This window comes from Fistularia commersonii, chromosome 16 (genome assembly GCF_037954325.1).
Source record: "Fistularia commersonii isolate RoL2024-O1a breed Wild chromosome 16, RoL_Fcom_v1.0, whole genome shotgun sequence".
In the NCBI taxonomy this organism is placed as follows: Eukaryota; Metazoa; Chordata; class Actinopteri; order Syngnathiformes; family Fistulariidae; genus Fistularia; species Fistularia commersonii.
In genome coordinates, this window is record NC_141299.1 from 12,228,680 (window position 1) to 12,248,331 (window position 19,652).

Below are 19,652 nucleotides of genomic sequence, written 5' to 3' on the forward strand. Positions count from 1 at the left end.
GGCAGCTCCAATTCCAGCATCCGTCTACCGATATATTCACTATCCCTCCTCTGTACATGACCGAACCATCTCAGTCTGGTTTCTCTGACCTTCTCTCCAAAACATCTAACATGTGCCGTCCCTCTGACAGACTCATTCCTGATCCTACCCATCCTGGTCACTTCCAAAGAGAACCTCAACATCTTCATCTCTGCACCAACATGTCCATTGAGGTCTGCATCCTAAGCTTCTAGCCTTACTATCTTTCCACCTGGTCTCCTGGACACACAGTACCACCTTCCTTCTCTGCATCATGTCAACTAATTCTACTTTTTCCTGTAATCGTCCCAATATTCAGGGTCCATACTCTCAATACCAGACTCTCGCCTTTCTTCTACTCTCTCTACTTCCGAACATGCCTTCCTCCTCTTTTCTTCAACCCACGGTAACCCAATTTCCACCGGTACCCTGTAGGTTATCGGCACCAGTGGCAATCGTTGTAAACCCAGGTCTTGACCAATTTGGTATGAGATTCTTAGATTTGATTTGCATATTTGGTTTTTGCACAATTTTTATGTTGGATGCCCGTTCTGACGCAACCCTCAGCCTTTGTCTGGGGTTTGGACTGGCTCTGGGAGACACTGGCCTGTGCCGCCCTGTGGCTACATAATCGAGTAAAAAAACATTGATTTGCAAACATAGATATATAGATTAATGTAGGATAAATGTAAAGAAATATTCCAGGATTAAATCAGAACAACTCTCATTTAACATTTGGGAACAACTCAGAGAATAACAGCTTCTGTCTTCAAATGTGATTGGGGGTTGATGGAGTAGTGAAGGAAAATGTCAAGTGAACACGAGCGCGAGTAAAAAGAAATCCAACTTTAACTTTTTTTAAGGATTTAATTTATAATGAAACCACCTTGTTTAAAGACGCTATAGAACAAAAGAGGAATCCCACCTGACCTGCATTAAAGCAGACAACTGTAATGACCTCACACACACACACACACACACACACACACACACACACACACACACACACACACACACACACACACACACACACACACACACACACACACACACAACTGTCCAGCATGATCTCTCTCACTGCTGGAGACCCTCTTGACCTTCACTTACTCTGTTTCCTGACTGGCTGCACGAATGTCAGTGTGTATGTGTATATATGTGTGTGTTTGTGTGTGTGCACATGGAATGACGTTTGGCACAGTGCCTCCTTGCACTGTTGAATTTGGGTCAGAGAGACACAAAACGCCCCTCACTGAAGCTCTCCCCAAAAGACTTTACGTGAATTGAGCACATCGACGGAATCGTTGTGACAGCTGGTGTTCAAACTCCGCATGGTGTCAGAGTGATGTCATGTTGTATTAAATATATCCAAAATATGTGATGGAATATATGCAGATTGGATCTCGCCCTTGGCGGCCACCAGTCAGAGCTGCTGGGTTATATTTTGTGTGATTGTGTTAATCTTTCAAAAACAACTGAAATTTTAAAATATATTCTCTGATCATAAAAAAGATAAGGTCATTTGGACAGACAGAGTAGGACTCACAAGAAGGACAACGCTGGTGAAACTGTCTTTCGGGTGACGAGGTGCCACAGGAACTCAAGGACAGCGAAGGTAATGGGGCGTCACATGGATGAAAGAGAAGAATAGGCAATGTGGACACGATTAAATAACAGGAGAATTGAACAGTGTGAGAGGTTATACTTTGGAGACATACATGAATGGACATAAAAATGTAATATAAAGGACAGTAAGAATAACATGCAAACAATAAGGTCCCCTCAACCTTTGTGTGAAGTGATGCTTTTTGCTGCATTTCAATGACACCCCGCTAAAAACTTGCAAGCTGCGTTTACACCAATCTCAATGCGTGGCCTTTTTGCGAGGGATTTTAATTCTCCCGATCTTGTCACTCACCTTGTTAGTCCTGCCGCAGCTGCCAACCTGGATCCCAGGCCGCAGCACCATGTCAGCACTCAGACGTCAAATGAAAGAGCCTATGTGACACTTCTGCCCTACTGCCATGGGACGCGACCCGGCGCCACCTCGGCGCGTGTCCGGGGAAAGACATAAGCATGGCCCCGGGTTTATCAGCTGCACCGCTTTTACTGATTTGTCTCTCACACAGTGACGCTCGAGTGTCTCGGAGAAGAAACATCCCTGCAAGATTCAATTAAGAGATATACAGCAATGTTCAAACAGGCGCCGCTTGAAGTGTGTGAGTGAGTGTTATGTGCTGACAAAATGTCAACACGAGGAATCCGGTGATACAGAATTTGTAAGAATTGAGATATGGGTGTCTTATGAAGGTATACAATAATTCCAATGTAAACAACACTGAAAAGTACAAACACTGAGGTGTCGTATTTCTTTCTTTTTACACATCGCTACACCTCTGTCTGATAGAGGTCTTGGTGTTCATGTGACCCTTCTAAAGGAAACAGTAACTTTATGTCAGCATTGTGTGTACTTTAACTTGTATTTATGGCAAAGTTTACTGTTGTTGCAGTTGAAAATCACATTCACAGCCTTCAGAGTGAAATTTACTGCTGAGGCAGTAAAGTGTGAGAGAAACACTCGAATCTATACAGGGGAGTCTTATAGAGACAATTCCTCAGTTGCTTTTGAACAACTGAATTTGGATTTAACTTAGAGCTTGTCTGTTAAATACATAAAGAAGTGGCCACGGTGTTTGTTACTATATTATAATTCATACATGATTAGACTGACATTATTTGTATTTTTTTCAACACTTTATTTCATACACGTACCTGAGTGTGAGTGTGTACCTTGCCCTAGGGGCACCTCTTGTTTCTGTAAAGAAAAAACATAATTATCTGGAAATACCAAAACCTAGATAGTGATTTTCAATAAGTTGGAATATCACAAATAACCGCCTTTAAATTTCCTACATGGTATTAATGATGCACCGTGGAACCTCTGTGCATAAAAAAAAAGAAGTAATAAATGTTGCAGTGAATTGACGCGTGTACGGACGTCATGGATATAGCATCCTGCGGACTAAGCTTCATTTATATAACCCTGTTTCCCACAGATGAACGATTGAGATCATTGCCACTTTTTGCCATTTCCAACTGGATGGTTAGACTCCTCCACGTAGCCGTGTGAACTGATTGATGTCCCCCACAACACCAGAAATACTTATATTCCGTAGAGATCTGGCAAAGCCCCCCTGGTGCATTCCCTGCAGGGCCTCCTCTGAATACCAGTGTGTGGAGACAAGTGGCTTGTTTGTGGGGGTGAATTCTGAACGATGAGCTCTACGTGGGGAGATGCAACCTCAGCACAGCTAAGCAACAGTGAGGATTCATCATCCCGGACAACCCCGGTGGAGGTGCGGGTCCACGTGTAGTCGTCATCACGCTTGAACTCCCTCTCTCATACACACATACACCATCACAGCATGCTGGTCTGTTTATAAACCATCCGGAAAAATTTTCATCCAAGGCTGCAGTTATCAATCCTGCCGAATGGGAGCAGGCTGGTGTCAATGGATGCAACGCAGCATGCTGCTCTGTAATCCCCCCATATGTACTGCGCTGTCACGCTGCCACAATGAAGTACCGGGGAGTGATCACACTTGTTCGTTGGCATAATACACCTGAATTCATCAGCGCTGTGTATTCCAAGTACTTGGCCTGAATGTAGAGCAGAGTTGGGATTTAATGGCTGACACAGGCGCCGAGGCAACAAAAGCAAGTTTTAAAGATGTGCAACTGGCATAAAACCCTTAAGCGTTCTTTGCTTATCCTTATGATTAAATTTGTATCCCTATTCGGAGAGTAGGTTCGTACACACATTAGGAGCATGAGATCCAATTGGAAATAGCCTTGAGTGGTAGTGTCTGCTGTTAGAAGGTTAAGAAGAAGAAGAAAAAAAAGAGCTGAGCTGGTGACATTATACACATTGAAAATAAGCAAAATACTGAAAAACAGCCCGGAGCTATAAACTTCCTTTGCAAACCGCATTCACTGACCTTTCATGAACTGTTCTCTGCCGCAAAAGCAGAAGACAAACAGCAAAAAAAAAAAAAAAAAACACAAACAAAATGGTCGTGCATCAACTTGTGCTTAAAGTTGTATTTTCAATAGAATTGAAAGAATGTCATTGAGTTTTGATTAAATTCATTTTGCCTGTACCAAAATGCATACAAGTACTCGTGACTTAAAAGTTTACCCTGCTCTCTATTTTTGGTCATGGGATGTGTCTGAATCCAATGCTGAAAGCAAATTAAATGTTTCAAGTCAACACTAAACAGGAAAGTCACAAAATCAAATTCCTTTGAGATATGAAGGTAGGCCTGACCCCCTGCAGGGAATATTTTAAAAATGCTCCTACAATGGTCAATTTTTTTGTTTTATTTTCAAAAAATGTCTCCTGATGTGCAAATGGGTCATCTTTATTTTTCATAATAAATATAGGGTCTCTCAAGTTCAACAATTTGTGTGGAAGATGATTATGCAAACAAGGATCCTAGACAAAAATGGATGACAACGTCTCAAGGGGTGGGGGCATGGGAGACTGAAAAAAAAAAAGGTTGAAGAGTGAAAAATTAATTTTCTATGTGATCTTTCGTTCATTAAAAGACCTGTACTAAGAGTAATTTCATTCATCCACTAAATAGCCAAAAAGTGGGTGTAATGTGCCATAAAGATATAATAAATGAACAACCACATGGCCATGACAGTCAGGAAAGTGGATGAGTTGCTGGTACTCTACTGCCCCCTGAAGTGAATCACGTGACATAACTGCTAGGCATCTGAGGGAAATGGGGCGATGTCAAATAATGCAAAGCCACTGAAGCAAGTACCATTTAGCGAAAAGCCTCCACAACATTTCTGCGGTGACTTGCAACACTCGGCGTCCCCCTTATCGACCCCGCTCGTGACGCTTCTTCGATCTTCCAAACAAGCTGGAGCGGCTGGTCGGGCGTGAGAAGTTCTCTCCCTGGTTGGTGTGTGTGTGTGTGTGTGTGTGTGTGTGTGTGTGCTGTTTGCGCCTCAGACCCTCAGAGGATCTGTTCAGTGCTAGAGGCAGAAATGTCCAGTAGTCTCCAGGCAGCATAGGGGTTGAGTTCCTCCTGGTCTCGGCAGAGAGCCCAGACATACATCATCCTCAGAACTTTGTCCTGGAGGAAGAAACCAAAAGGGTCTGAGTACTACTAGGTTCACAATCCATTGATTAAAACTGGTAAAAATGCTCTATCTATATAGACGTTACACTTTGAGGCAATTTGTGGGCATTCAGTTATGAACAATGATTCTTTACTTCGATGGCACAGTTCAGGGTCTTAACATCAAATGGGTCGACCGACACAAGACATGGAAAAATATTGGTCCAAGCATAAGAAAAATTATCATGCAACAGAAAAGAATGGCTATTCATCTAAAATTTTTATCAACACAGACTCAGATTCATCAGACTTCCAATCTATTGTAATCTTTAAACCATTTAGCTGCTAAATGGTACATTTAAAACTCAAACTTAAAATGAAACCCTTAGTATAAGAAAACCTACCTTTCTCAGTTTCAGCTTAAAAGGGGAAAAAGCTGTGTAAGATTCAGACCCGCACGGCAGGACAAAAGAGCAGCATGTTATTTGCTGCCTGAGATGTCAGGATTGAGTTGGTAAACGCTGAAAAACAGCATATCTGACATCAAGAAACTAATGGTAACCTTGGTTACCCTGATTTCCTGAGATTCCTGATCGAGCTACATTTGTGGTCATACAGTCTCCTGGATATACCAAAATATACCATTTATAGCCCTTTTATACTGATCTTAAATTTTTTTTTTAAATATAATAATAATTTGATAATTTATCCTTTATTTAATACCTCGTGGGGAAATTTGTTCTCTGCAATTAACCCATGATGGATGAACCATGAGCAGTGGGATGCTGTCCACCAGCGCCAGGGGAGCAGTTAGGGGTTCAGTGTCTTGCTCATCATCGCTTCGACACACCAGGAGGAGCAAGGAATCAAACCAGGAATGTTCGGTTCCAAAGACAATTGCTCTTCCTCCAGCGCCACACCGCCCCCAGATCTTACTTATACTGATCTTACTATCAATTTATAAGCATACATAAGCTATTTATAAGCAATAAAAAAAAGTCCTGAATGCCACTGTATTACAACTTATTGCTTATGTGTCACTTACAGGGTCGCCCTCTACCACCACTCCTTTGGTGTTTCGGATTACCATAACCAGCTGAGCCTGGAAGGTAATAATGAGCACAGGGCCCTGGTCCATCATCTTCCCCATGGCCAACTACAGAAGAGAAGAGATGAGACTGAATTGACATTTTCAATAGCCTTCAAAAACTGTCTTGAAACATGCACAACGTTTAAAGGGTTTGATTATCTGTGACCTTCGACACTAACGCAGATGCTGATATTTTTACGTCTCCATAATCTTTTTAATTGTGCACATTTGCACACCGACTGACAACATGTGCTCTGTTTGAAACTAAAACAGTTGCCAGGTATCAGAAAGTTGCAGCCTAGGATGGTGCTACATTTGTCATTCTGTAGAAAATCACAGTTTTTCACGATGATATCAGGAAATTCTTGAACAATAACCGTGTGTGTTCTAACACCATGTAACTTACGTCGATGCTGTCGATGTCCAGAATTTTAGAGTGGAACTGAAGTCCCATGGATTTGGCTTGTTGGATTGGGTGTGCCAGTTGACTGTATGTCTGGAGTCACAAAATGTAGAAAATAGAAGTGACTTGTTGGAACAAGTTGTTTTATGCAGAGCTCAACATCCAAGGCCTTCCAACTACTTTAATACTAGCAGCAATACCAAAGATAGCCTATGCTATTTCTCTTTTCATGATTTAAGCGTCAGTAGAGTGTGTGGGCAAAAGGTTGTACCGCTTCATAACACCAGTCCTTCAGTATCTCCAGGTCCCCTCTGATCATTGCCTGCATGGAGACAAAAGAGGTGACTTCCGAAACATTTTAACTTCACTCTCTGCAACCGAGTCTTGCATTAGGCAATTTGCAGGGGTGGATGAACTGCCTTAAGTACTTGTGCGGAGTTACTTTCAATTTTTGGGGGATCATTTGATGAAAATTGTTCCACGGCCACAGCAGGTATCTGGGTTTTTTTGACAACCAAACGTACCTCAAGTATATTGGGGATTATATCTCGTTCACACTGCTTGAGGAAAGAATCTTTGTCGAACGATGGGTCCACCTTCAAAATTTCTGTCAGCACCTCAGACATCTCAGTCTTTGAGAACAAGCCGCCTTCATAGTTAGACGAAAGACAAACGAAAAGACCAAAAGTGAAATGGTTAAAATGTTGCAACAAAACTGAAAAATGAAAAGGAGTTTTAATATACGTCATGTAACTGAGCTGTTGAATTGTCTGCATACAGCCCGCACCTACATTTTGTGAGTGTGCTCATTTAAAGCTGTATTCGACTTTAACTTGAACATCTTGCAAATATTTTTGACATTTTTTAATAGTGTTTACATTCCTGTGTGCAGTTTCCCTGCAGTGTTAATTATTTTTGTATTTATCTTCAGCTACCTGTTTTCACTGCTAATGGCAAAATAACAATGTCATTATACAGGGAAACATGTTTCCAGACTGTGCACATGACAATAAACATTTTGAATCTTGGAATATGAATATGTTACAGAAACAGTACATCTTTTATTATGCATTACATAACGTGGTGCAAACTGGTCCACAAAATGTATTGAACAGCTTTAATTAAGCTTTATGTTAAAGATACAAAAAATTGGACTTAAGGGCCCTTACCTATGACGTCAGTCATTTTGTCAGTGACAGCACGAGATGCTCGGATGAAAACATTGTCGCTCTCATCATACTTCATTTTCATTTCAAAGAACCCTGCAAAGGACACAGGGATAGAGATTTTTGTCCTTGGTTTTTGTGAGAATGAAAATACTAAAACCCTAAAGCTAACACTGAGCCAAAAGTCTTCCCCTTTCTAGGGACCATCAAACACAAGCACACATTAATTTGTAGTTTTAAATCAAGCGGAAAATATTTCCCTCTCACCGCATACAATGCTGCACTAAGAAATAGCAATTAGTCTGGCTGCAAGTATCCCACTGCATTCTGCAGCTACACAATTTAAATATACCACTGCAATAAAAGACCTTAGAAGCCATTATGTAAATCATATGGTTGAAAACTACAAGCATAAAAAAGGCTGCACTTTTGTCCCTTACAGCTTTGAACAAAAATGTTACATGCACAGAGTCACTTATTCATTACTTCGCATGGAGCAACAGACAACAATAACATACATCACACCAAACACATTTAGGTACAGAATTCTAACCATAAAATCATTTCTGTCTTTAATAATCTAATCATTCTTTATCAAAAACATTAATTCTCGAACGCTGTAAGCACAAAACCCTGAATGTAGTGAAACTGAACTGTAACCATTTATTTACAATATGAAAAAACTCATATTTAATGCTTCCCCAGCCCAGACAGAAAGACAAAGAGCTCATTCAATCCTTACTGTTGAAGACCACGTTGTTATCTTTGAAGTCCTTCCACTGCTGGTACCATTTTGAATCCTTGTGGAGCACTACACCAATTGCCTCCCTATACCATGCATGAGAGCAGGCACGCACGCATACACACACACACACACACACACACACACACACACACACACACACACACACACACACACACACACACACACACACACAAGGAAAAATCTTAAAAACCACAGCCTGAGGGGGAAAAGGGCATCACATATCAGGGGGGCAGCGAGGCTAGCCATTATGGGGAGGGAAAAAAATTCTGTCATATTACAGAGAGAATGCGTAATTGAAATATTGCTCCAGGGTTCTGTTGTGACAAGTATTTACAGCAAAGTTTCTCTAAAAGTATTTAGAGTACAGTTTGGTTGGAGGCAATAAAATATATGTGGCTTTAGAAAATGCTCAGGTCATACAAAATTTTCTGCTCTCAGGATGCTTCATCTGAATATTATGAGAGGTGGGGACTAAGGCTGGAACTTGCCAAAAATGTAAAACACTATTTTGAAGACACCAGTGTTGATTGTCTGTAAATACAATATGTTCTCCTCTTGACATAAAACACTTTAGAGTGTTGCCCCTCTGCACTCATATTATTACACATATGCATACACAAGTGTGGAAGTGAATTGCAAGCTGCTCATTGGGCATTATTTGGTGGCCTGTCAATTTATTACTCATGGACAATCAGAAACAAGTCTCGGAATCAGGACGGTTCAACGTTCTGAGAACTAAAAATTCACTCCAACAATTCAGCTTATATTGTATAAATGTTTCCAGACAGGCGGGATATATGGTGTGAGGGGTGAGAGGGGCTACTGTATAGAGATTCTCCCCCACGGAGCAGATGTGCCCCATTCACAATCGCTGAAAAAGCAGAACGGCTCACTTACTCGTTGGCCTCAAAGACCTTGCCATCAGACATTGCTCCTTTGGAGGAGAACTCACTCCTCTTCCTGAGTCTAGCAGGAGGTCGGTAGGGCCCGGTGTGGCCCAGATCATCGATCTCTTTCTTTACACTCTCCATTCCCTGAGAACAGGTAAAAAAAAAAAAAAACACCACCATATAGCTACGATCAAATGTAGAATGTTCAGTAGAAGCTTTTTAAACAGGGAGATCGTGATGACAAACCTGCCATATTAATAAGAGAATTTCTCCCCAGTAACTCTGCAATATTTTAGTATATCTTAGTAATGTCATAATTTTTGCATTTTGTTGACACTACTGTGCACACTGCTAATGTGGAAATATCATTGACTATTTCATTTGACAGAATCGTGCGAAATAAGCAATATATAACAAAGAATCATTTTGTTGTATTTCTCAAGAACAAAATAACTGAAATATTTTTTCTTTCGAACCACTTTTGTGTTTAACAACACTTGCTTGTATTCAATGGCTCCATGACAAAAAATAATACCAATAACCAATGCAACAAGACTGTACCTGTGATATTGCTCTGAATGCACCAGTCTTTCCCAGCATCTCTCCGCTCTTTGAGACAGTCTCTGCAGAAGTCTTGGCTGTTTTGGCTGCCTCCTCCATTCCTTCCTTGATTTTCTTCCCAATTTCTGTACGACTGACCTCTTCAAGGCCCTACCCGCATGAGAGGGCACATGTACATTTGAGTGAGGGCATTAGAAGCACATCTATTGTATGATTTTTAAAGGAATGATTTGGTAATGACAGATTTACCTCCTTTACTGTCTCCGAGAAGCTCCCTAATTTCTTCTTGAGAACCTCTGAGGTCTTTACTGTTTCCGATTCAATTGTTTTCTGGCACAAGAAAAGGCAAAGGAATCGCGGGTAAAAATGCATTTGAAATAGCCTTTCATCCAAAATCACATTTGTCAAGATATGTGCTACAGAACAATTGGCCAAATACTAACATATTTCCTCCGAGCTTGTCTCAGCGCGTCTGATTCTTCCAGTTTTTTGGCCTCTTCCCGGAATTTCTTGATGTTTTCCTTCATTTCCTTGTTCTTGTTTAGCTCCTGCTTCAAGTTGTCCAAAAATTCACCAAGAAAACCTTTTCTCCCACCACCTCTCTCTCCAGACAGGAGTCTCACCTGCAGATGGGGTGACTGTTGTACCTTGATGGCATGGATAAGACACCACACAAAATCAGTTTAGAGCCTGAGGATGTTATTCGTCATTTTATAGCTTCAATTATACAGCCAGGATGAGAAACCCACTGAAAAAGAAAGCCAAATATGACATAAAAAGCACGATTTGTATGAAAACCACACAGCACTCATCGGTTAGCTACTTCTGTAGTCAGTGTAAGTGCCATCTTAAGTCATAATTCGTTCCAAACATCTGCTATTCTTTATTTGTCATATTTTTGCAGTGTTCTTTCGAAACAAAAGTTTTCGAAAGAGTGTGTGTGGGTGCAAAATGCAACTAACAACAATCATCGGCACTAAACCTGGCTGTTACTGCCGCCTAGCTAACAAAGTTCAGTATGCGAATGTCCAGGGAGACGTGACAGTGGCTTTCTGGTGTTTCATACCATTGCAGAGCTTTTGAGAAACCCTCGTATTCTGAAGACATTTGGTCTGTTGTGCAGAAGCAAGTATGAGGAGGGGAACGCTACCAAGCCTCTTCTTAGGCATATCTGACGAAAGAAACACAAAGTTAATCTCATTTCTGTAAACTACCCAATAAAGGCGGGTAACTTGTTACGATCGACATGAAAATACCCTACGTCACTGGTGCGGTTAGGTTAAAATGTGAGTTAACAATAATCATTTGTTTTCTAAAAGACGTGGTAAGTCATGATGCAACCAGTTGACATTTAGAATTGAGCCCAAACACCGGCTCGACTTCTGATTGAGCAAGCGTCAATTTAGCTAACCGAAACTAAATTTGTAGCACGACCAAGAAAGTCATTGTAAGTCGGGAGTGATAAAACAAATATTTACTCTGACTCAACATGCCTTGTTTAAACGTAGATATTTAACCCAAAAGCTAAGAAGCACTCACCTGGTAGCATTGACACACGGGGGCCGCCATCTTGTAAATTGAACATGTGACCTTCTTCCGGGGACGACCTTCCATGTTGTCAGAGGAGGAGCTTCACTGGCTATTGGATCAACGATTATCCGCTTAATGTTACGCCTCACTCAAGCCGTAAGTGTGAGACCATGCATGGCCTAAACTTTATCTCTATTTTGAAAAATCCCCTCTGAAACCATTCAGATGGCAAACGCTCCGCAGCATCGAGTCACCGGTGAACATACGTATAGATAAGACAGCATGTACAAATAAAAAAAACAAGGATTTCAGTTGAGATTTATTATCAAAACACCTTGTCAAACAAAAGGCAAGACAAGAGAAGCACGGTGATAAGAATGAAAATTTGGTCTCTAAAAAAGTAAAATGTAACTAAAAATCGCTTCCACTGACAAGTTACAAACTAAAAATCATTCACTGTTACAACTATCTAACAAACCAAGAAAAGTTGAATATAATATGAATACGATGAGGGGCAATTTAGATGATACAGAGTGTATGGGCATTAGGGACTGAGTGACAAGTGCAAAGGGCTACTTATGCATTTCTATCAATCCTAACATCAATCTCTCTTCCACTCAGACGATAGCCATTCATGGTCCTGCAGGCACGCTCAGCGGTTTCGGGGTTGTCAAAACGAACGACACCGCAGCCTTTGGACTTGCCGTTCTCCATCTTAATATCAGCATACTGAACCACACCTGTAGATGATGTACAAGTAAAAATGTTGAATTCTTACATTTGAATGGCCTGAATGCATTTGCACAAGTTCCAGGACAACATCTTCGATAGTCTTACCACATGTATTGAAGGTATCCTTCAACATCTTCCAAGTGAAGTCAAATGGCAGCTGCAAAACAAAATCAATTTCAGTTATTAAAACTGTTCATAAAGTATTTCTTTAACGAATACCTACTCTATGTAAACAAAAAGAAACTTACATTTCGGACAAAGATCTGGCATCCTTTTCTCACATTGCCTCCACCCGTTCCAGGCCCCCCAGCTCCTCCAAATGAATTCCCGCCAAATCCACGATCCATATCAGCAGAACGATCGAACTGACCTCCGATTCCTCCAGATCCCATCCGGTCCATTCCAGAGCCCATGCGGTCGAGACCACCGGACTGGAAGCGGTCGAGACCGCCAGTGGAGCCCATGCGGTCAAAGTTGCTGGTCATCCTGTCGAGCCCAGTGTTGCCCATTCGATCCATTCCCATTGGTGAGCCAAAGTCCAGACTAGCACCCATGCGATCCAAACCAGACGGACCCAAGCGATCAAACCCAGCTTGGCCAAGGCGATCCATACTGGAGCTCATGCGGTCAAGGCCGGGTCCAAGCCTGTCCATACTGGGCCCGAGACGGTCCATTCCTGAGCCCATCCGGTCAAATCCAGAACCAAGCCGGTCCAGGTCAGACACACGGTCCATCCTATCCATACTCATCCGGTCCATTCCCCCCATGCGATCCATGCTGACTCCCAGGCGATCCATGCCAGAACCCATGCGATCCATACCCATGGAGTTTCCTGTAAATAAAAAACAAACCGTTAGACTAACCCTCTTATGAAATCTATTTCCCAAAACAGCTCAACGGAGGGAGAGGGATTAACCAAATCCAAAGAATACTAACCCATTCCTCTTTCAAAAGAGTCTCCAAAATTATTGCGAGACATGCCCATTTCATTTCGACCAAACTCCCTGTCAAAACCACCACCAATCCCACGGTCCATCTCTGAATATGCAAGAGATTAAACCATTAGAAACACCCAGCAAAACGTGAAATCTGTTCCACGTTTGCTTTGGAATGATAAACATGCTGAAATTACTCACCATTCATTCTGCCCATTCCAGATGAGCCAAAACGATCCATGTTGTTCATGCCTCCGAAATTGTCCATTCCTAGAAATTTTACAGAAAAGTCTAATCAAACACAGAGTGCAATCATAGAAGGAAGAAATTGCAATTTGGGTGTGCTTTAGAAGTATACTAAAATCAGTTCACACTTCATGCCTGTTGTGGGATAATTTAAGCTAATACAATGAAATATTCTTTTTACAGATTGCTTAGAATTCTAACTATCGTACTGTAACAACTGGAACTTTCAAAGTGATGCATTCCAATTCTTTCCTTCTTAGGTGCATTTAATTCTGTTGGATCAAATAGTCCTACATACCTCCTCCCATACGGCCGCCCATGCTTCCAAAGTTCATCCCATCCATACCTACACAAGAAATGAGTAACATTAAGCAGCCACTTTAAGAGGTCACATGTTACTAAAGTGTAGCTTCTCACCTCCAGGGCCCATATTTCCCATTCCTCCACCTCCTCTGTTAAGTTGGGTGGCATCAATGGGTTGACCACCAGGTCCCAAACCCAGACCAACACCACTCAGGCCCCCTGAGAAGAAAAGTTGGTACTTTAATGTCAGCTACAAAGGAAATTTTCTGCATTCAAAGAACACGATAAATAGGGTGCAAGTTGGCTACCAGCAGGGTTTGTGTGCCGTAATACAAAGAAATGTGACTGGAATGAGCCACACACAAAAGCCTTGTACACCAGCGGCCCTACAACTACCTGTTTTTTAAAATATGTAGTTCCAATCCAACAGCATGTTTTAAGCATTTTTGTTCATGCGAGATTGTTCAAACTTACGGGGAAGGGCAGCAGCTCTGTCAGGGGGCCCAAAATCTTTTGGCAAGGACTTCTCATCCTGAAAGTGGCATATAAAACCATGAGGGTGAGAACTGTGACTCCAAATGATCCCCTTACGCAATTAATTAGGTGAACTTACCAATTTCACATGCATGACCCTGTTAAATAAGAGCTGCCCATTGAACATGGCTGAGAGAGGGTGGGGTCAAAGAAACTAACGAGACATTGATGAATCCTTCATCTGAAGCTTTTTTTTTAAAAAAACAAAAACAAAACAAAACTGAACCATTTTCAAAAAGGATACAAACAGCTTGGACAGCTTCAATGGGCATGTCAAATGTTACTGTGCCCATGCCTCTGCTCTTTCCATCCTTGTCTTCCAGAATGTCAGTGCGCACCACCATGCCTGCCATGCTAAACACCTCTTTCAGCTTCTTCCAGCCCACTTTGTAATCAAGCTGTGGGTATAAATCCAAATAATGAGATTCCATTCACTCTTTAAACATACATTAAGACATCTGATTTAATCACACATTTAATATTTTCTTGTTGGAAAAAAAAAAATTGAAGATCCAAGTAATAGTGTTCATTTAAGAATATAGTGACTCTTTTGTATCTAATTAAATATGGAAAATAAAGCCTCACATTAGCAACAAAGACAGTGTTGCCAATTCTTCCAGCCTGTAGGCCATGGATAATCTCATTGGGGATGTTGGGGTTATTCATCAGGCTGGGAGGGATATTGACCATGGGGCCATTTGGTCCAGGGCCCATTCTATCCATGTTCATGCGATCCATTCCAACCATGCCACCCATTCCCCCATGGCCCCCTGGAGGGCCTCCGACTCCTTGGGTCTTATTGATTTCTCTTTGGGCAATCACACCATCAGGATCCTGATAAGAAAATAAGAATTATTCAGGTGATAAAGAGCACGTATATTAATCTATTAACAAAACCCAATAAACCTTGGTTTGATGTGCCCTACCTCTTTCACTTTCAGTGGTCGCCCACTGAGGTTGTGCTTGTTAACTTTCTCCACTGCTTTCTTCATAAGCTCCTCAGTTCTAAACTCAACAACACTGAACATATCCAGTGAAAATTAGTCAATCATATTTAAAATTTCAAAGTCATAGGAGAGTTGGAACATTCTGATTCTCCAAAGAAGGAATGGATCAGATAATTGATGAAATAAAGTTACTTACGCACAACCCTTTGTTGATTGCAGACAAAACAGGCCAGACAAGAGGAAAAAAAGGAAGTGAAATTAGTAAGATATACAATTCAATAAAAAAAAGAAAATTTTGAATGATAGAATATTAGACTTTCATGCACAATCCAAAATATCAACATCACAAGATTGCCACGACAACAACTGTGACTCTCCTTGTCAATAATTATATTAAGATATCACATAACTAACAAGATGCAGGCAGAAAACTAATATTTTCCAACATCCGAAAGGAAGAAAATCCACAGTGAAAAAGGATTTCCCACTAAGATATTGGAACTAGCTATAACAGTAAAGGCATTAACATCGAAGGTTTTAAATTTAACAACCATCTTCAACAACCTCTTGCGGACTACACCCTAGTACATGAGGAGAGAATCCAGCAACCAAAAGAGGACATTATAGGCTACAGCAATCCCACAGGATTGACTACAGAGAAAACTGAAGTCCTTTAATGAGCATCAACCCGCGAATGACCAAGTCAAGGCCACAGGCGACACCAAATAGGACACGCCTCCAGCGTGTAACCATCTCACACACACACACACACCTACAGGTTTCTGAATCTGAACAAATGCCCAACAATAGAAAAAGAAACCGAAGCTGACAAACACAGGTTTGTCTAGGATTATTCGTTTTATTTGTATGTATTTGCACTTACCCTCGATTTGCCTTCTGCGTCCATTAAGTGTTCCACGTACGTTACCTCACCCACTACAAATCAGATTCCAGACGACACACACCAAGGGGAGAGAAGCCGAGAGAACAATGGGGGTTTAGAGCAGAAACAAGTAGGGTGGCCGATGACAGTGAGCTCAGACTGTCAGTCCTGAGCCTTCCTTCAGCACCTCCGCAGCAGCACAATTTGGTACAGGTCTACAAAAAGCAAACTTGTCTTTGAACAAAAAAGATTGTACACTTCTTACCCTGTCCTTGTTGGAATTCTCCCAAAACACCAAAACCAATTGACTGAGGACAACAACTTTTCAAATGGCCATGTACCTTTCATGTACCCGTTTGAAAATAATGCAATCCAAACCACATACGTGAAGATAATTGACAAGATTAATTCAAATCGGTAAAGCCTGTTCAACGCCTCAGCCCATTGCATTGAAAACCTATGCTTACTTTTATGCCATTTAATACCTCAGGCTAATGCATCAATACATCGCCCATCAGCTGATCTTTAATGGAAACATACACCTTGGACACTACCCATAGCCTTAATTATAGTAGATGCTGGAGGACAAACAGTTCTCCATCTACAATAACTTGTTCAAAAAAGTGGACCTGTTTCAAAGATGCACAATATCAGAATTTGGTTTCAGTTTCAACCATGCCTACTTTCTCAATGATGTCTGTTCAGGGAATGGACATCAGCGACCACACCACTAGAAACAAGGACAGTGCATAAGAAGTTGCTTCATTTTGTAGACCTGTACCCCAAAGAAATCCCAATGCACATCTGTGTTTGGCATAAAATGGAGATCTGCTGAGAAAACTTTTGCTTGTCAAGGTCACACCTAAAAAAGAAAATGCAATTTAACTCCACAGTCAGTTGTCATAGAACGGATTCCAGGCAGCCCTTATGTAAATGGGCTGTATCCCTCTAAACACATGCTTTTACAAAAACCAAAGTAGTATATTACCGATGATAGACCTAAAAGAAATTCCAAAATCCCCTAAACAACTATCTTCACTGTAAAGTCACATTAAAACCTATGTTGTGTATTGGAGTGGGAACATTAGGCTAATACCTGCTGAATCACAAAATTTTCTTTGACATTCACAAAACAAATATGATGGATACCAAAAATGCTCAGGTTTTGCCTTAAATTGCATACCGCAACTTAGAAACCCATTGACTACAGTAACAACCTGTAAATAGTCTTTCATGCATCTCTTAGGGTGGAAAGGATCGGATTTATGCGCACATTATCCAAAACCATAGATTTTTTCACATTTGTGATCCAGCTTTGCACATATACAGCATCCACTTCACAAGAAACACGAAGGGTTTAGTAATCTCAAATAAGAATAAATGTTCTAACGCCCAGGTTCACAGCGCTTATGCAAATCGGCAAAGTTGACAAGACATAGGAGCCCTCTTCCCAACCTGTACTTCCAAATAATTCCGACAGAAGATCTCACGCAGCATTGGTCACCTTAATTCCAGAGCAAGCTGCAGAAAGCTTTTAAAAGCTTCAGCGGTCACTCAAAATGACCCTGGATGGTTGCATTTTAGGTCAGGCTGACAAGGTCCATCTCTTTCCAGACACCTTACCTTTTTCTTTCATCAGGTCTTTGAGGGCTTGCCATTTCACATCATATGGGATGTTGCTGACAAACACCCGATATCTTTTGTTCACATTTCCATAGGGTTCAAAACGCCCGCCTCCACCTCTCTTCTGCGGCCTCTCCTTTCTGCTGGAGTTGGGCTCATGTTTGGGCTTCCCATTCACCTCCCTACACAAAAACAGTTAAAATGGAACATATTTGGAAACAGTATATTAAAAGGAAATACTCAGCAGCAGAATGTACGCGGATATAAAACGAATCACTCAACAATACTGTGCTGAACTACAGTTACAGTATTCGGAAATAACACTGACTTTTGGTCTGATCCCAAGCATGTTACATGGCGTCGCGATTAGGGCCACTGTCAATACAAAATGGCATTGAATAAAGACGATCGACAAGCTCCAGGCCCGTTATTTTTTTCCCAGACACTTTCACGGCAAAATGGTAATGGGTCTTCTTGTTCTGCTTTCAAACTAATCGTCATTTTAATAAGCAGATACAAATAGCACCTGCGTTTAGTTATGCTACACGACTGCAATGAAGAAGCATGGCAAGGCCGCTTTGACGGACAAAATGCGCCAAAACAACTTACATTACATTAAATGTTGCTGACAGCTGTAACATATAAATGTTCCATCGCTACGCGAACAAATATGGAAGTTGGGACATTATTACAATCAGGGGTTGTCGGTTGATCGCTGTTGCTTTGAAACATAAAATGGCTGCCCAGCACGTTAGGTTTCTCGGTTTCATATAAAGTCAAAAACACGGTTGAATAAAAAGTACGATTGAATAGACAATTCCTCGCACAAATTCCACGCCTAATGCATCATGATAGTTAAACGCAGATTATTAGAAAACCCGAGATGTTGTTACTTGTCTGGCTAGCTGACGACAGCTAACGCTAACAAAGGAGCCTTGATGAATGAAGTTCTCGTTACCCTTGCTGCTGAGGCAGCTGCTGGCCTGTCTTCTCGGCGGTATTTTCTACTTGCTCGGTAGACATGTTCAAAACCGCTTTGCTGTCGATTCACTTGGAATTTACTGCAAAGCTGAAACCTTTAAAATAAGCTACCTAAATGGACACGTTTCAACTGACGAAGCCCTGCTCACGCTCAAGTAAAGTGCGTAAGCACAGAAAAAAAATGGCGATTGATCGGCACTGAGGTAACCGGATGTGGCTTTAAAAAATAACCATGTATCTATATCCGGTTCGCCCCTTTCAAGGTAAAAGTGGATTGTACAATATTAGGTATGGTTTTATGTGTGGAAGCATATTAGTTATGAGCCCTGGCAAAACGACATAGACTGTTTATTTAAACGGAGTTATAAATTGTCGAAAAAATCTCAAAACTAATTCAAATGAATTTGCAAGGTAGTGTGTGGCTGTAATGTCACAATAAAATATTCTTTAATAGGAAATTTAAAAAAAAACACTCTTCGAATTGATGAGATTCTCAATCTATCTGATATAACTTTTTAAATTAAAACAACGGAGCAACTATAAATGGCTTCCAATTGTAACGAGTCTGCAGTACTGTTTGGAGGAATGTCTGGCTACTGCCTTCTGGTTGTGAATGTTTTGGGACGTGTGAGTGACGGGGTGGGGTGTGGAAAAAAGAGAGCGAGTGAAGCGCAGGTTAAGTTGAACCGCCGCTGTTAAACGGTGGCATGATTGTTCTAATTAAAATAAGGTTCGTTATCCAGCAACTCGTCATCGTTGGGCACTCGGACATTATAGTATGTATTTCTTTATTCATAATAAACGGGGACATTCCATGTTAGTTTCAAACATCAGCATTAAATTAAGTAAATGGGTACGATTAAGAAGTGACAGTGGTTGCAAAGTAGCTTTGGGAAGAGACCTGTATAAATA

General features: G+C 41.2%; 4 protein-coding genes across 7 annotated transcripts in view; all 4 read right to left on the reverse strand.

Moving 5' to 3' along the window:
- LOC147225959 (cortexin-1-like) overlaps window positions 1–2,832 on the reverse strand; it is a 36,135-nt gene extending 33,303 nt beyond the window's left edge. For both annotated transcript variants that reach the window (XR_015107272.1, XM_086161676.1), the window contains exons 1-2: window positions 2,788–2,832; window positions 1,562–2,176 (exon numbers count right to left, since the gene is read on the reverse strand). The gene's annotated coding sequence lies outside the window, so the exon portion shown is untranslated. The remainder of the gene's footprint in view (window positions 1–1,561; window positions 2,177–2,787) is intronic.
- A 1,588-nt stretch (window positions 2,833–4,420) lies between these two features.
- On the reverse strand, window positions 4,421–11,603 carry timm44 (translocase of inner mitochondrial membrane 44 homolog (yeast)). The gene is made up of 13 exons (XM_086162187.1): window positions 11,566–11,603; window positions 11,093–11,197; window positions 10,470–10,673; window positions 10,276–10,356; window positions 10,027–10,176; window positions 9,473–9,609; window positions 8,552–8,637; window positions 7,813–7,905; window positions 7,168–7,292; window positions 6,915–6,965; window positions 6,647–6,736; window positions 6,196–6,306; window positions 4,421–5,165 (listed from the first exon to the last, which is right to left on the reverse strand). Exons 1-13 carry the CDS (start codon window positions 11,593–11,595, stop codon window positions 5,046–5,048), a joined length of 1,383 nt encoding a protein of 460 aa, XP_086018313.1. The 5' UTR covers window positions 11,596–11,603; the 3' UTR covers window positions 4,421–5,045.
- Window positions 11,604–11,862: 259 nt separating this feature from the next.
- On the reverse strand, window positions 11,863–15,589 carry LOC147225961 (heterogeneous nuclear ribonucleoprotein M-like). 2 transcript variants are annotated; one of them, XM_086161685.1, is made up of 13 exons: window positions 15,450–15,589; window positions 15,233–15,326; window positions 14,892–15,140; window positions 14,551–14,704; window positions 14,386–14,435; window positions 14,247–14,304; window positions 13,887–13,991; window positions 13,768–13,815; window positions 13,425–13,493; window positions 13,225–13,326; window positions 12,537–13,120; window positions 12,394–12,445; window positions 11,863–12,296 (listed from the first exon to the last, which is right to left on the reverse strand). In XM_086161685.1, the coding sequence occupies exons 2-13, from the start codon at window positions 15,296–15,298 to the stop codon at window positions 12,133–12,135; spliced, it is 1,701 nt and encodes a 566-aa protein (XP_086017811.1). In that variant the 5' UTR covers window positions 15,299–15,326; window positions 15,450–15,589; the 3' UTR covers window positions 11,863–12,132. The 2 variants fall into 2 exon arrangements, with proteins under 2 accessions (XP_086017811.1, XP_086017812.1); XM_086161686.1 differs by lacking the exon at window positions 13,225–13,326.
- Window positions 15,590–15,970: 381 nt separating this feature from the next.
- LOC147225962 (heterogeneous nuclear ribonucleoprotein M-like) lies at window positions 15,971–18,934 on the reverse strand. Of its 2 annotated transcripts, none has more exons than XM_086161688.1 (3): window positions 18,718–18,934; window positions 17,760–17,941; window positions 15,971–16,189 (listed from the first exon to the last, which is right to left on the reverse strand). In XM_086161688.1, the coding sequence occupies exons 1-3, from the start codon at window positions 18,780–18,782 to the stop codon at window positions 16,113–16,115; spliced, it is 324 nt and encodes a 107-aa protein (XP_086017814.1). In that variant the 5' UTR covers window positions 18,783–18,934; the 3' UTR covers window positions 15,971–16,112. The 2 variants fall into 2 exon arrangements, with proteins under 2 accessions (XP_086017814.1, XP_086017813.1); XM_086161687.1 differs by lacking the exon at window positions 15,971–16,189 and adding an exon at window positions 16,685–16,998 and having other exon boundaries at window positions 18,718–18,924.
- Between the last annotated feature and the right edge of the window lie 718 nt (window positions 18,935–19,652).